Below are 13,859 nucleotides of genomic sequence, written 5' to 3'. Positions count from 1 at the left end.
GCTCCAGGAAAAGGCAAGACAGATCCCGCCGCCACCGGCACCGCGCGGGCTTTGCCCGGCAGCGACGATGGCGGGAGGGGAGGGAGAGGGGGATCAAGGGCCGGCGGCTAGGGTTGCGCGCCCGGGTCGCCCGCGCGGGGGGGGGGGGGGGGGGGAGGGGCTACACGGGGCGGGGGGAAGTCAACGTGTGTGGGAGTGTATGCTGCTCGTTAACATTTTTCTTAGGAAAGTATTAACTTTTTCCCGCGCTAACTTCGAGCCCACCCTCCATTTTCATGCTGGATTCGTCATTGGTGTCAGGTTTTTCAAATCTATGCAAGGGTTCAACGGCAACGACTACGGCTCCAGCGCACTAGTCCTTAGGGGCACATGCACGAAGACTTCCCGACCGTCATCGACGTGGTCGGGCCGGCTCCGGTAGGGCCAAAGGGGAGCGGTGGCAGCGGGGCATCGGCGGCTCGTTGTAGCGACAGTAGTGGTTGTTTGGGTCTTGAGATCTCGATGTAATTTGTATTATGTTTGAGATGCTTTTGTACTCAACTTTGATACTAATAGATCTGGAGCATTTTCGTAAAAAAAAATCATCAGAAAGGTAATATTCCCGTATCCGAACCCAGTTGGACCAAATGGGCCCAATGGTAAGTCCGCACGTGTCGCTCCGCAAGAGCTGGGGATCTCTCCTCGCTAAATCCCCTCCCCGTTCCCAGTCCAACCCCCCACACTCCAGTGTGTCAGCAGCGGAGGCTGGCAGACGGACGAACTCGATCTCCACTCCGCCGCCACACCCAATCCCAATTCCAGGCGCCCCCGCCCAATCCCGATCCAGGAGAGAAGGGCGGGGGGAGATCGCGGCGGCGCGGCTCGATCTGCCTGGCTCCCGCTCCGGCTCCGGTTACCCCTCCCCCAGCCAGCTCGGGTTTTCCGGTCAGGTAATGGCAGAGGCCCGCGGAATCGCTCCTTTCCTCGGGCTCCGGGGCGGGTGATCCGACGCGCGGAGGGATTGGTCGTCGGGAGGGCTCGATTTGGGGGCGGGTTCGGGATGGGAATTTTGGTGATCGGTGCTCGTGGTGTAGGGTTCTGTTCCGTGGATTGATCTGCGAATTGCGAGAGCTGTTCCGCGTAATTACCACCAAATAATCGGCTAGCTTTGTAGTTTTACTGCGTCTCGCGTGCATCACGGATCGACAGAATTTTTTGTTTTGCTTTCGGGAAGACGTAGACATCGAGAGGTTGCGTGGTTGAGTTCGATCGTAGTTGAGTAGGTTATATAGGTTTGTCCGCGCTCGATTTGGGGGGAGAAAGTAGCTCTGATCTACTGCTATTGATTGCTTGGCTCGTTACCAAATCGTAGTTTTTTTTCCTTCCGATGCTTCAGCTATGGATGCGTCGTGTGCAGATTCAAACGTGTTATAAGCACAAGACTATTGACTTCCTGTGAAATCACCTCGATGCTCTCGTATTGCCGGTATGCTTGCTGTAGTAAGGCAGTTGCTTTGGTCGCTAGGAGTGTGTTCCTGGGAGTTGTAGTTTGACAGGTAGATGCCCGTTTTTTATCACGTGCCTGAGTGTGGTAACTGTTATGAACCTGTGTTGTGTTATTGCTTTCTGCAATGAAAATCAGGAGCGAAGAGCTCCTCAATTAGGGGGGAAAAAGCACACGCCTATTGATGTATTTTTCACAAACGTTCTGTCTCATTCATGTCTTGGTTAGCTTCTACTGTTATACATTTCTGTGGCCATCCGTTTAAAGTTTGCAGTCTTTTTTTGCATAACTCAGCAACGTGTTTCTGAGAGATGACTCGGGCTAAGAGCGAGAGCGGCCGGGAGATGCCTGGTCCGGACCAGGCTGACTTGGCATCCCGCGATGATGATAGCGCGAGGGAGTCACCACGTAGGAGAGCTGGACCACAACTGAAGAAAGGCCCTTGGACACCGGCCGAGGATGCCATCTTGGAGGCGTATGTTAAGAAGCATGGTGTGCAGAACTGGAATGTGGTGCAGAAGGACACCGGGCTGTTAAGGTGCGGCAAGAGCTGCCGTCTCCGCTGGGCAAACCACCTGAGGCCCGACCTAAAGAAGGGCACTTTCACCAAAGAGGAGGAGAACCTAATCATTAAGCTCCACTCCAAAATGGGGAATAAGTGGGCTCGAATGGCTGCTCGTGTAAGTTCAGTTTCAAGCTCGTATTTTTCAGGTTCAGCATTCATCAAATTTTGTTCTCATGCTTCTCTCGTGAGAGTTGGTTTTTTAATTTAATAGATTCCATATGCTATTTAATCGTGCATCTGATTCGGATGTCAGAGTATACTTAGTAGAGTTATTAAGATCATGATATTTTGCGTGATATGCCTCTTTGATCTTCTCATGCATGGATTTAATGTTGTGAATATATGTTTTATGCTGTTGGAAATTTATTTCTTGAGTTTGTGATTGTTCTTATTAAGAACAGAACATAATATTAGTTTCATAGTTGTTATTAAGAACAGAACATAGGTATTAGTTTCAGACATCGGAACTTATTTTTCATTTTGATTCTGAAGGTATTGTCCATTATATGAAGCTTGATTATTTTCTTGCTGCAACCTAATAAAGTACCAAACTTGTGATTCAAATTAAGTTATTTTGTTAATTTCAGAAATAATGTTTATTTCCCAATTCCCACTAACCCCTTGCTTAGATCCCCCCCCCCCCCCCCCCCCCAACCCCGTCCATTAATCCAGTATTACCATCTGGTTGGATATCTGGTGATCAAGCATATCAGGCTTATTGGCCGGAATTTCACCTAGTATTATCGTCTCTTTTTTTCTGTTTATTTTATATGACCAGTTGACCACTTGTCAGTTCTGTGACTTGAATTGTGTTCCTTGCGAGTTTTGTGGTACTGCCTGCCTTATGCCAAAGCTATTAGTTTGTTTTTTCAATTATCGATGTTGTTACGAAAACATAGTTTGATACCAATTCATCTAGATGTTCCTTCGTTATTGCACATCTAAGTGACTCAAACAAACATTAAAAGGAAAAGAAAAAGAAAAAGAAAATACAGACACAAATCTCCGCGTAAAAGCAATGGCATAGCACTTAGATGTGCAATACTTAGGGCACATCTAGATGTGCTTTAGCGAAGCTGCACAAATAATGTTTATTTCCTGCTAATCACTTGCTTAGAACCTTTTGTGCACAAATCCATCAATTGTTCCAATATTTTCATCTACTTGGATTTGTGCTGATTAAGTATATCAGGCTTATTGACCTACATTTCGCCTAGTATTATTTGCCTTTTTTTCATTCATTTTGCACGATTACTTGTCAGTACTATGACTTCAATTATGTTCTATTTATATTCTTTGCTAGTTTTGTGGTACTGTTTCACAACAAAGCTGTTAGATTTTTTCATTTAGTGACTGTTACCCAACATAACTGGATAACAATACTGTACTATATTGCACAACTGATACATCCTATCAAATTTCCTTGGATCCTTTTTCAGTTTCCTGTTAAAAATGCTACATCTGATTTTTATTCTGCATTTTGTTTATCAGCATTTTTAACTCTGACCATTCATATTCTTATGTAGATCTCTGAACTTTCTTTCATCTAACTTATTGGTTTAATTATATGATTGTCAGTTCTATCTTTTCGGCATAATCTTCAATAGACTAATGTTGAGCACATTGTGGTTTCAACTGCAACTATGACTGTAAGACGACAAGCAACCTTTCTGTTTGACTGGCAAAAATATGCACAAAAGTAATTTTGTTAAAAAGCATGTCCACCTGGTAGCATTCTTGTACTTTGACATCATTCTATCATACAGCTATATAATGTATTTCCATGGACTTCCAGAGCTAGAGATTGATCGAAGTTTTACCGAAAAAATTTGAATAGGTATTTGTCTTGATTGCATGTACATACCTGTTTTGGTAATTTATCCTTAAAAAGTAACTTCTCTCTTATACATGCATTTCTTCTCTTTAATTGTCACTTTCATTGTCACTAACCTTCAGAACATGTTCTCAGTTGCCAGGGCGCACTGATAATGAAATAAAAAACTACTGGAACACTCGAATAAAGAAATGCCAGCGCACCTCTACGCCTATATATCCTGCTGAAATATGCCTGCAGGCTTCAAATGAAGAGCAGCATGAGTCCACTGACTTCAGTTTTAGCGAGAAGCTGGCCAATGATCTCCTCCATGGAAATGGTTTATATGATCCCAGTTCCACGTGGGGCGATTTCATTGATGACCAAGAAGCTCTGTCTTATGCGCCCCAGCTTCCAGATGTTTCTTTGAGCAATTTACCTGGTCTGTACTTCGAGTCAAAAAACTATGGCTTCATGGATCAAGTAAACCAAGCAGAAATTCTGAAAGAATCTGAGATTTCATTTCCTTGGTTGAACGCGGCCATTAATGGTACGTTTTCCTCAGTTGATGAATCCTTCAAAGTCTGAGAAGCTTGTATCATGATTTTTGTGTGACCGTGTGACCAACTTCAGCTATAAGAGTGCATCACCTTGTGCAGGTACCTTCGATGGCAGCCATGCCTTTTCAAATGGCAACTTCTCTACTTCTAGGCCCATGACTGGTTCCTGGAAGATGGAGCTCCCTTCATTCCAATTTGCTGGATCTGATCCAAACAACTGGTCCACATACTCAAGGACCTGTGCCGCGCAGGGTGCCAACTTTGGTGATCCCTGCATGCGCTCGTCAGCGGCAATGGCATCAGCTAAGTTTGAGCACATGTGCATGATACCAGGGAACAGCGGTCAGTTGGAAGAGCCGCTTCCAGAAGCTCATGCAGTAAGCTCTGCAGAGAACCAGCAGCTGTCCGTGGGGAGTTCGAGTGCCTCTACTGGCTCACCCTGCGATGCTATGGTGGAAACATCAGAGCTTCATTTCTTGGAACGAGATCCAAACCTGTACGCTCTTGTCAACAGCTGTTCGCCCGCCTCGCCTCTTTGCCAAGCATCGCCTGATGAGTTACCGTGCTCCGATTTTTCATCTGGTTAGTGATTACTCCATTTTTCTCCATCTACTGATGATGCCTCGGCTAGTTCACCGAGATTTCACTGGTTTAATCAATGCTGATGTCATTTGCAGCAGCGAGCCCTGTGTTTGTATCAGATGAACCAACAATCCCCGAATACGACAAAGGATTTCTCTTGCCTCATCCTGAAGATTCCAGGGCAGACGCGTTCTCCCATTGGAACGCGATGCCACCCATCTTCCAGTGATGCGATTCGAACGGGTCTACAGTGGTGCAGTACCGGCCGAGCCACCTGTGAGCTATGCAATTGTTGGACTTGCATTTGACTGACACGCTGTTCTTCCTGGTCCAGGCAGGTATCCGTGAGCGAGCGACATCCCTTCGAACCAGACGAAGTCTCCAACTGGCCTCCAATAAAGCTGTAGAAGAGTTAGTTCTTTGCTCCATTATCCTGAGTAAAATTCCCTCGTGCTCGACCAACCTGCATGATGCACTCACTTCGGCCGTCCTTGAAAATGCCCACCCAACTATGTAAAGGGGTTCATTGTCGTCCAAACATGCGCCAAACTGCCACATTGCTGCCCACCTGGCATCTTCTGGGAGAGAGGGAGGAAGGAGAGCACCTGGTAGGATGCCACATGGGCGGAAACTGGTAGCTTTGACTCTTTCTCCATCTCCTCCAGCAGGATGTCAGTGAGCAGCGTCGCTCTGGACCGTATTGATCCTCTTGTTTGAATGAGTTGGATGGACTTCTTCAACAAAGTGAGCGCTTGGCGCATGTCGACTGACTGCGAGTGGTTTCACTCCCATTTTTCTTAATCACCAAAACTTTGGCACCTCCGTCGCCTGCCTGTACCTGTAACACTGGTGTGTACGCTTGAACATTCCTTGGTTATTCTATTCCACGTAGCACGGCTGTACACGTTGCCAGCATGTTGTGATGTTCTTTCTGAGGTTTTATATGATTATATCTGCGAAATCGAAGACCAGTGGGTTTGATATCGCGAATGCCGGCGTTGCTTGGGAGATCCGGGAGTTCACATGGAAGGAAGAGAAGGTCAGTAGTCTAGCGGAATTGCACAGCAAGAGATCCGCATCTTTTATTATGCTGCTAATAAAATATATTTTCATCATATGCCTATTTCGTTTCACAAACATCGATATATTTTTGCACAAACTCGGTCAAACGTTATGATAGTTTGACCCTCCAACAAAGTTGGAAGTACACTCTTTAAAGAACGGAGGAAGTGCAGTGGTAGATTCGTGTCACGTTCCCGGCACGAAATGAGACGTGCTATTGCTGGCTTGCCGCGGAATCGTGGACGCAACTACCTCCTCTGGATTTAAATTTCCATCCAGAAGGAGAAACAAAAACTCTCTGTCTCTCCTCTGGATTGGTTCCGCGTTGGTGCATTCTGGGAGCAGAAGGCGCGCTTGTTGTGCACCACTTCTTGACGGGGAGAGTTTGTTTGAGGGGGTCGGGGGTGATGTTGCCGGTGAGGAGCTCCTTCATCCGAGGCGTCGCCCCGGACGGTGACAGGACAGCTACGGGAGTCACTCCATCAATGACAAAGCCACAGCATCATCAACTTGCCTCGGTCGGTCGGCACCGTCGCCGACTCGCCGTGACAGCACGCACACAGGGTCGACGGGTCACTACTCACTACGACGAGCGAGAGAGAAATCGGCACGTGGTGCCCGATCGTCGCGCACTCCGCAGTTAATTCCGGGCGGTCGACCTGTCCGCCTCGCTGGCCGGGCCCCGCGCGCTGACGGGCCACCTTCCCCCCACCCACGGCCCGCCCGCGGTCGCGTGATCGCGTCGCCGAGACAAACTCCGAGCCCAAAAAAACAAAAACGCACGCGCTGGCGCTGCCCCCTCTCCTCGGACGCCACCGACCGACCGAGCCCTTCTCTCTTGCGTGGGCTCGCTCGCTCGCTTGCTTCCTGCCGCCGCCAGTTACCAGTACGGCACACGCCTCGGCCTCCGCCTCGTCACGGCGGGCCAGGGCCATGGCCGCCGCCGCCGCCTCAGCGGGCCGCCGCCGGTGTCCGCCGCGATGAGCCCGCCGGATCCGGGCGCCGAGAAGTCGGTCGCGTGGCCGGACCTCCGGGGAAGCCTGGAGGAGGTCGCCGCCCTCGCCGCGGAGCTCGCGGCCGCGGCAGAGGCGCGCGCGGGCCTCTCGCGCCGTCTGGAGGCCGCGCTCGAGGTGAGAATGCTTTCTCGCTTGCTCTATTTGCTTTTGCCCCGCTCGTCGCGCCCCCTTTTCTTGAGCATGGCCTGATTCTGCTGCTGCAGGTGAGGAGGGAGTCGGTGCGGCAGGGCGCGGCGCTGGACGAGATGAGGCGGCGGCTCGACCGGCGGCGGGCGCAAGCGGACGAGCTCGCCGTCGCCAGGCAGAGGGCCGCCGAGGGCGTCGAGCGCTGCAAGGAGCAGATGCAGGCGCAGATCGAGCGGGTGCTGCCGCTCTCCAGGGCCCTCGCCGCCGCGCACCGGCAAGTGCAGGTACCTGCCCGCCCGTTTCTTCCCCTCCACGCGACACTGGAATGCGTGCTGTGGCTGCCTGCGTTTGGTCCGATAGCATCTGCCGATTGCAGGATGCCAAGGAGGGATTATCCGCGGAGAGGGCGCGGCTTGGGGATCTGCAGAGGCTGCTCAGGACGAGGCAGCAGTCCATGGTAGCCCAGGTCGCCGCCCTGTACCCTGTCAGGGTCTTCCGTGACCTGCCGGTTGCACAAAACCACCATTCCCGTACCAATGGTGAGAATTCAGTACTCATGTGCCTCCCCTGGGCAACAATGCTTGATAGGATGTGCATGATTTTAGCGTCTATGCCCCATAGGCCCATATAAGCAATAGCAATCATGTTGTCACATGATTTATTTATTTTTGCTCTGCTTTTTACACAAGAGCTAATTAAAAACACAGTCGATCCTTGTATCTCACTTCCTGCAACCGTTTACGATGAAATGACACCACATTTTCAGGAGAGTGTCGAACACCTTCCGAAGAGAATGGGGCACTTCCGCACGAGAATGGAAATGGAACACATTTGCTCAGCGTTATCAAATCTCCACATGTTGGCCCCTTGACGTTTTTTGGTTGGCAAATTGGAAAGCCCAAGACAAAGCAGCCGAGTTACAGTCACAAGGAGCTTCAGAGGTCAGCAGCTGTGCTTGGATATGCCGCGCATGTAAGTTTGTCTGCCCGGTGCTCGCTCTTGTACAACAAAATATTAAGACAATACATTTGATGTAGCACACATATCCCAGCCTAGCTAGGCCAGTTGTCATGCTTCAAGAAGAAGATACAAAACAATATTTCTTGGGCAGCCGATTTCTTGATATAGTTTTGAATACATCCAATGGTAGAGATAAAAAAAAAGAAGAGCATTGAGTTTTTCATGCATTAGTTTGGAATACAATATGCACTGTGGCCCTTCCAGATTTAGTGGTTCTCACGGTATCAAGCCTACATTATGATAGGAGGGTAAGTTATCTGCCTGCATTTGCACACTAGATTTTAATATTTATAGGTGCAGCCACTAGAGTTAAAATCACTACTTGCTTACCTTGTTAATTTTGTGTGGCGTTCAAAAGAGTTAGAATCACAAGTTACTTACTTTGTTAATTTCCTGTAGGCAGTCTTGCTTATTGCCTCATATCTTGACATTCCCCTCCGATATCCTTTGCGCTTTGGAGGATCACGATCTTATGTCGGTGATCGTTTGCCTTCAGCTGAAGCATCATCCATGGCTTCAACAGAACATCGAAGCGTCGACAGCGCTGACTCAAAACTAACAGATTATCCCCTTTTCTTGGAATATCAAGATGACTCAACAAAGGCATCCTACGCCATTTACCTGTTGCAAAAGGTGCGTGTTCTCCATACAGTCTTGTATTCCATCTCCCAGTTTGTCGCTACAATCTTTGTTTAATCCAGTTTCCCAAGCAAACTAAGACTGCTTGCTGTCCACGTTTTCAATGATGGGTGGTTAGGATACGGAGCAGCTCTTGAACTACATTGGAGCAGAGAGTTCTGGGAGGAATGCATTCGGTAATCTGCAGGAGCTTATTAGGATTATACAGTCAGATGAGTATCTGTACATATGATAGATTCGGTGATCATCGTGAGTTTGAGTTGCATATGCTGTAGATATATGGTAGGATACAGGTTTAAGTAGGTATTCTTTCTGTTCTTTTGTGTGATTCCGCCTGCTCTCGCTTTGCCGAGTTTTTGTATGCGCAGCAAAGAGCAGCATTGGGTTGTGCTAGATCAATGGTATTTACAGATGGGGTTTTACATGAGCATAAAAGCCTCTCCCATGTATATTTCTGAGGTTTCTGGGTGCTACCCTCCGAGGCTGTGTATAAAAAAGGATATGAGTTAATATAAAAGGTCATTGGACTCTGAAATTCAAGAGCCAAGACCTACTCTGGACCTATTATTTGGAAGGCAGGCAGTGTACAGAACACCCAGCATTACTCCAAACTCATAATCTATTTGGCTATTTGAGCATGGATATCACAAGTCGAATATTATAAGTGAAACATCATTGCAGCCATCTAACTAACTTCATGACTGGTTTAAGCATTCATATTACATCATTATTATTTATATAAAGCAGCATTATGTTGTCATGTGAACAACTTACTAACACCGGAGAAAAAAAGAATATCTTCTCAAAAAAGAGGCACTGCTCTGACGCAGCTAAATTCGGTGCACCAATTAAAGAACCAACCTGATGTTTCGAGAGGAGAAAATTCAGGAACCGAGCTGTTACCATCATGAACACCACCACAGGGACCAAAGAAAAGAGTCGGGAAAGAAGCTTTCCGGCACCGTCCATGGGTCCGTCAGGAAAAGTCTTGGCATGAAAGCGGCGGCGGCAGATGCAGATCGAGATCCCGCACACACAAATGCAATGGTGACGGCCACCACCGCGCGGCTCCCCCTCCACGACCGAACAACGCGGGAAAGGGAAAGGGGAAACGCTCCGCCCACCCACCGCCCCGCTGGCTCGGCGGGGCGGCCCCACCGCCGGCGTGGGCGCACGTGCCACCGTCTCGCGTCTCACCCGTGCCCGGCGACGGCCGGGGACAACTACCGCGGAAGACGGAAGTACTACCAACAGAAGAGATGGTCTGATGAGGCCCGGGGCCCCCGCCACCTTCCCCCACTACCAGCGATCGGCGCCGCGCTGCTACTTCGCGGCTCGCCAGTCGGTCAGTCCGCCACCTGCTTCACTTTCTTGAGCTCGGATCACCATTCTCCTTTCCTTCGCTCCCCTTTTTCTTTCTCTGGGATCACCATTGCCAACTGCTACACAGCCGGCGAGTCGGCCGGCCGGCGTTACATCTGCGCGCCGCAGCCGGCGATCGACCTAGCGTGCTAGCCTTTTCTTGTTCTTGATCTGCCTTCGATCTCTGCCTGCCGCCGGTCCTCTGTTCTTGCCCCCGCCCCTCGGATCTCGGCCTCCCATCGCCGTCAGCTTCAAGGTACGAACTTCTGATGCTACCGATCGATTAATCTATACCCGTTGTGATTGTGACATTTTAATTATGCCGCTGAGATGGAGGGTCTTAGAGATTAATTAGCCGCCTGCTTACACGGTTGGATTTGGCCTGGTCTTTGTGCGTAACAAAATTCATCGTTTCCAGAGTGATCGTGTGAATTGCATCCTTGATTATCCTTCCACATTTGTGGCCAAGTCTAATATGGTATTTTAGAATTGAAAGCCATAACAAACTTTAATATGGTTTAGGATCGTAACACAAGCTTTTGTAGAATTAAACCTCTGGCAGAATTCATTCAATGAGCTAATGTTGCCACTGTGTTTTCTCTGCTAGGTCTGTGCTGGCAGGTGAGAGAGGAGTGGCCATGGGTATTGAGGCAAAGCATGATACACTAGGCATCAAGAATGTTTTGAGGTCCTCGATCAGAATAGGCTATAGATGTGCCTCTGAACACCGGGCTCTCTTCAGTCTAGCATTATTGCTTTACCTGCTGTACAGATCTTCACCGGGTCTCTTCGCTTTCATTCTCTCCACTTCCCCTGTAATTATATGCGCCACCCTTCTTCTTGGTATACTGCTAAGTTACGGGGGCACACATCTTCCTGAGACTGTTGAAGACCGGAAGACTGACACAGTTTGTTCAGCTCCCAAGTTTGGATGCTTTTCCAGAAATATTCATTTTGAAGCACACCAGGGATTTTCTGTGCCTGCAGTTAATGAGAACAAAGCTGGCTTCAAATGTTGGGAATTCAGAAACCCAAGTTTTGGCAAGGAGAGGGATGAGATTGTTCCTCTTTTGAAGGGATCAGTTGATCAAGGAGATGAGAGAGTTTATGCACATGATAGACTCGCTGAGGTGTTCACTTCTGTTCCTTCTGTGGTGACACTGCAGCAAGAGGTTGGTTTGGAGGAATTCATGAAGACTAAACATGAGCGGGAGTCCAAAGATCCATTTTGCAGCAATGATAAGAGTACTGAGTATGTTAGCTTGTTTGAGGATGCTGATCAAAAAAGAGTTGATGAGAAGGAGGCGACATCTGAATTATGCTCTTTCAGTGAGAATGATAGGGAAAATGGTGAAACGGTGGCAAAGGAAAATAAAGGTAGAGTGGTAACAGATTCACAAAGTGATAATGTGAGAGAGGCTTCAGAAGATGAACCAGCTAAAAAACAGGCTGGTACTTGCAAATGGGGCCGTGCTTTTTCCGTCCGTCAGAGAAAGAAGCTTGATGGCATAAAGATTGAGGCTATCAATGTTGATGTAAGCAGCCAAATAGATTCTTCTCTAGTTTCACCATGTGCAAGAGTTGGCGACCATGATGTTTCGTCAGGTTTTGATTCTGGTAAGCCGGAGAGTTCCTCTTCTGATATCACTATGGTTGATGTTGCTCCAATGCTCGATGATATTGATCCTCCTCTAGGCAATGATGATTCTTTTAAGCTAGAGAGTTCCTCTTGTGATATCACTGTGGCTGATGTTGCTCCAATGCTTGATGAGATTGATCCTCCTTTAGGCAACGAATTCCAGAGCCCTGGTCCCATTGGCAATGATGATTCTGGCCTTTCATGTCAAAATAATCAGGATCCTCAACTGGATAGTGGTAATAACAACAAGCCTGATACTAGCAAAGATGAAAATGATGCCAAGGATGGAGAAAAGAAGAAGGATGATGGTGGGAACCAACCTGAATTTCTTGGGACAGCAGACGAAGATAAGAATGCCATGGATCTTGGGTACTCTGAGGTGGAAAGGAGTCGCAGGTTGGAGTTCATGATGGCTAAGAGAAGATCGAGGAAGAACATAATATTCGATCTTGATGGAAATGATGCTTGTCAGAGTGCAGATAGATTTTCACGTTTCCGCATGCAAGTTCAGCCTATTTCGGTATCAAGGAGAAGCCCTTTTGACCTTGCTTCTGATCCTGATGAGGCAGCCATTCCTGGCTCGGCTCCTTCAATCATGCATCGGCGAAATAACCTGTTTGAACCCCCTTCTGAACAATCAGATGATAGCAGTGTATCTGCACATGATAACTTGGACTCTCAAGAAATCATGACAGGTTCCCGCCGAGACATGGTCTTCAAGAGGCATGATACCTTCAACTTTGGCGGCCAAGAGAGACACCGTTCTCGATTTAAACCATGTTTCGTGCTGGATGCAATGGATATTCAGGAAGAAAGTACGGGCAGTTTCCAGAGGCAGTTCAGTGACAAGAGTGTGTCAAAACTAAGTGCTGTATCTGAGTGTGATACCCTTTCTTCGGTTGCTGATCAAGAGGAATGCAGCGACCTCGTCAAAAAGGATTTCCAGAGGTGGTTCAGTGACAAGAGCGTGTCGAGACTGAGCGTTGTTTCTGAATCTGACACCCTTTCTTTGGTCGCCGATCAAGAGGAATGCAACGACCTCGTCAAAAAGGATTTCCAGAGGTGGTTCAGTGACAAGAGCATGTCGAGGCTGAGCGTTGTTTCTGGATCTGACACCCTTTCTTTGGTCGCCGGTCAAGAGGAACGCAGCGACTTCAATAAGGATTTCCTCTGGTATTTCCAGAGGCAGTTCAGTGACAAGAGCATGTCGAAAGTGACCGTCGTTTCTGAATCCGATGCCCTTTCTTTGGTCGCCGATCAGGAGGAACGCGCCGACTTCAATAAGGATTTCCTTTGGTACTTCCAGAGGCAGTTCAGTGACAAGAGTGTGTCGAGGCAGAGCGTTGTTACTGAATCTGATATCATTTCGTCGGTCGCCGATCAAGAGGACCGCAGCGACCACGTCAAAAGGGATTTCCTTTTGGGAGACACATCGCCAGAGCTGCCAAGGCAGGAAGGTGATGTCGGAAATGCTGGAAGCGAATGCCCAGACTCGGTCGATTTTGCGGGTGATGAAACTCTGAATGCTGCTGTCGCCAGTGGGATGGGGTCTGAGCCAGTGTGCAATGCTGCAACATAGGCTCTGAATCTTCTGATCAAGTGATATCGAAGCACAGAGTTTTGTTTGTACATTTTGTGAATGTAATTGGATAGAAACATGGCACTGTTACTGCCGCCATTCTCTGAACATAGGCCCTGTGAAGCTCGAAAAAAATGAAAAGAGAAAGAATAAATTTTTGTGTGTATGTTACAGGTTATTCCATCCTATCTAGAATGTTGAATATCCTTATCAAATTTTCAACCCTGATTCCTGTTTGCTTTTACCAGAAGTTTCCCAGCTGCGATGCAATGTGTGGAGCCACACTATCTAGAACAGTGGCCAGCTAGCCCCGCCCCAAGAGTTGGAACTTGTGAAATTCTTGGCCGGTGGTCTATCTGAAGAAGATTCGTTTCCCCAGCTGGAAGCAAGCATGCAAAGTTTCCCCTGTACAT

At 48.2% G+C, this 13,859-nt stretch overlaps 3 protein-coding genes across 8 annotated transcripts; all 3 read left to right on the top strand.

Moving 5' to 3' along the window:
- The first annotated feature begins 706 nt into the window (after positions 1 to 706).
- Positions 707 to 5,969, top strand: LOC109767263 (transcription factor GAMYB). Of its 5 annotated transcripts, none has more exons than XM_040388510.3 (6): positions 707 to 929; positions 1,778 to 2,163; positions 4,018 to 4,411; positions 4,521 to 5,003; positions 5,099 to 5,256; positions 5,342 to 5,969. In XM_040388510.3, the coding sequence occupies exons 2-5, from the start codon at positions 1,795 to 1,797 to the stop codon at positions 5,230 to 5,232; spliced, it is 1,380 nt and encodes a 459-aa protein (XP_040244444.1). In that variant the 5' UTR covers positions 707 to 929; positions 1,778 to 1,794; the 3' UTR covers positions 5,233 to 5,256; positions 5,342 to 5,969. The 5 variants fall into 5 exon arrangements, with proteins under 5 accessions (XP_040244444.1, XP_020181617.1, XP_073355980.1 ...); XM_020326028.4 differs by having other exon boundaries at positions 5,338 to 5,969; XM_073499879.1 differs by having other exon boundaries at positions 5,099 to 5,262; positions 5,338 to 5,969.
- An 822-nt stretch (positions 5,970 to 6,791) lies between these two features.
- LOC109767265 (vacuolar protein sorting 38) lies at positions 6,792 to 9,440 on the top strand. Of its 2 annotated transcripts, none has more exons than XR_002233831.4 (6): positions 6,792 to 7,195; positions 7,285 to 7,491; positions 7,584 to 7,746; positions 7,974 to 8,179; positions 8,631 to 8,860; positions 8,985 to 9,440. XR_002233831.4 is itself a non-coding variant. In XM_020326031.4 (6 exons), the coding sequence occupies exons 1-6, from the start codon at positions 7,046 to 7,048 to the stop codon at positions 9,096 to 9,098; spliced, it is 1,074 nt and encodes a 357-aa protein (XP_020181620.1). In that variant the 5' UTR covers positions 6,792 to 7,045; the 3' UTR covers positions 9,099 to 9,440. The 2 variants fall into 2 exon arrangements, 1 of the variants encoding a protein (XP_020181620.1); XM_020326031.4 differs by having other exon boundaries at positions 8,627 to 8,860.
- Positions 9,441 to 9,699: 259 nt separating this feature from the next.
- On the top strand, positions 9,700 to 13,612 carry LOC109767264 (uncharacterized). The gene is made up of 3 exons (XM_020326030.3): positions 9,700 to 10,211; positions 10,317 to 10,484; positions 10,836 to 13,612. Exon 3 carries the CDS (start codon positions 10,867 to 10,869, stop codon positions 13,444 to 13,446), a length of 2,580 nt encoding a protein of 859 aa, XP_020181619.1. The 5' UTR covers positions 9,700 to 10,211; positions 10,317 to 10,484; positions 10,836 to 10,866; the 3' UTR covers positions 13,447 to 13,612.
- The last annotated feature ends 247 nt before the right edge of the window (positions 13,613 to 13,859 follow it).

This window comes from Aegilops tauschii, chromosome 1 (assembly GCF_002575655.3).
Source record: "Aegilops tauschii subsp. strangulata cultivar AL8/78 chromosome 1, Aet v6.0, whole genome shotgun sequence".
Lineage (NCBI taxonomy): Eukaryota > Viridiplantae > Streptophyta > Magnoliopsida > Poales > Poaceae > Aegilops > Aegilops tauschii.
The sequence above is the reverse complement of the archived record's forward strand: the minus strand, read 5'-3'. Positions and strand labels throughout refer to the sequence as shown.

Coding starts and splice junctions, on each gene's coding strand:
- LOC109767263 (XM_040388510.3), top strand. CDS start 1,795: ATGACTCGGGCTAAGAGCGAGAGCGGCCGGGAGATGCCTGGTCCGGAC. Junction 2,164..4,017: donor GGGCTCGAATGGCTGCTCGT/GTAAGTTCAGTT, acceptor ACATGTTCTCAG/TTGCCAGGGCGCACTGATAA. Junction 4,412..4,520: donor GTTGAACGCGGCCATTAATG/GTACGTTTTCCT, acceptor CACCTTGTGCAG/GTACCTTCGATGGCAGCCAT.
- LOC109767264 (XM_020326030.3), top strand. CDS start 10,867: ATGGGTATTGAGGCAAAGCATGATACACTAGGCATCAAGAATGTTTTG.
- LOC109767265 (XM_020326031.4), top strand. CDS start 7,046: ATGAGCCCGCCGGATCCGGGCGCCGAGAAGTCGGTCGCGTGGCCGGAC. Junction 7,492..7,583: donor CCGCGCACCGGCAAGTGCAG/GTACCTGCCCGC, acceptor TGCCGATTGCAG/GATGCCAAGGAGGGATTATC. Junction 7,747..7,973: donor CCACCATTCCCGTACCAATG/GTGAGAATTCAG, acceptor CCACATTTTCAG/GAGAGTGTCGAACACCTTCC.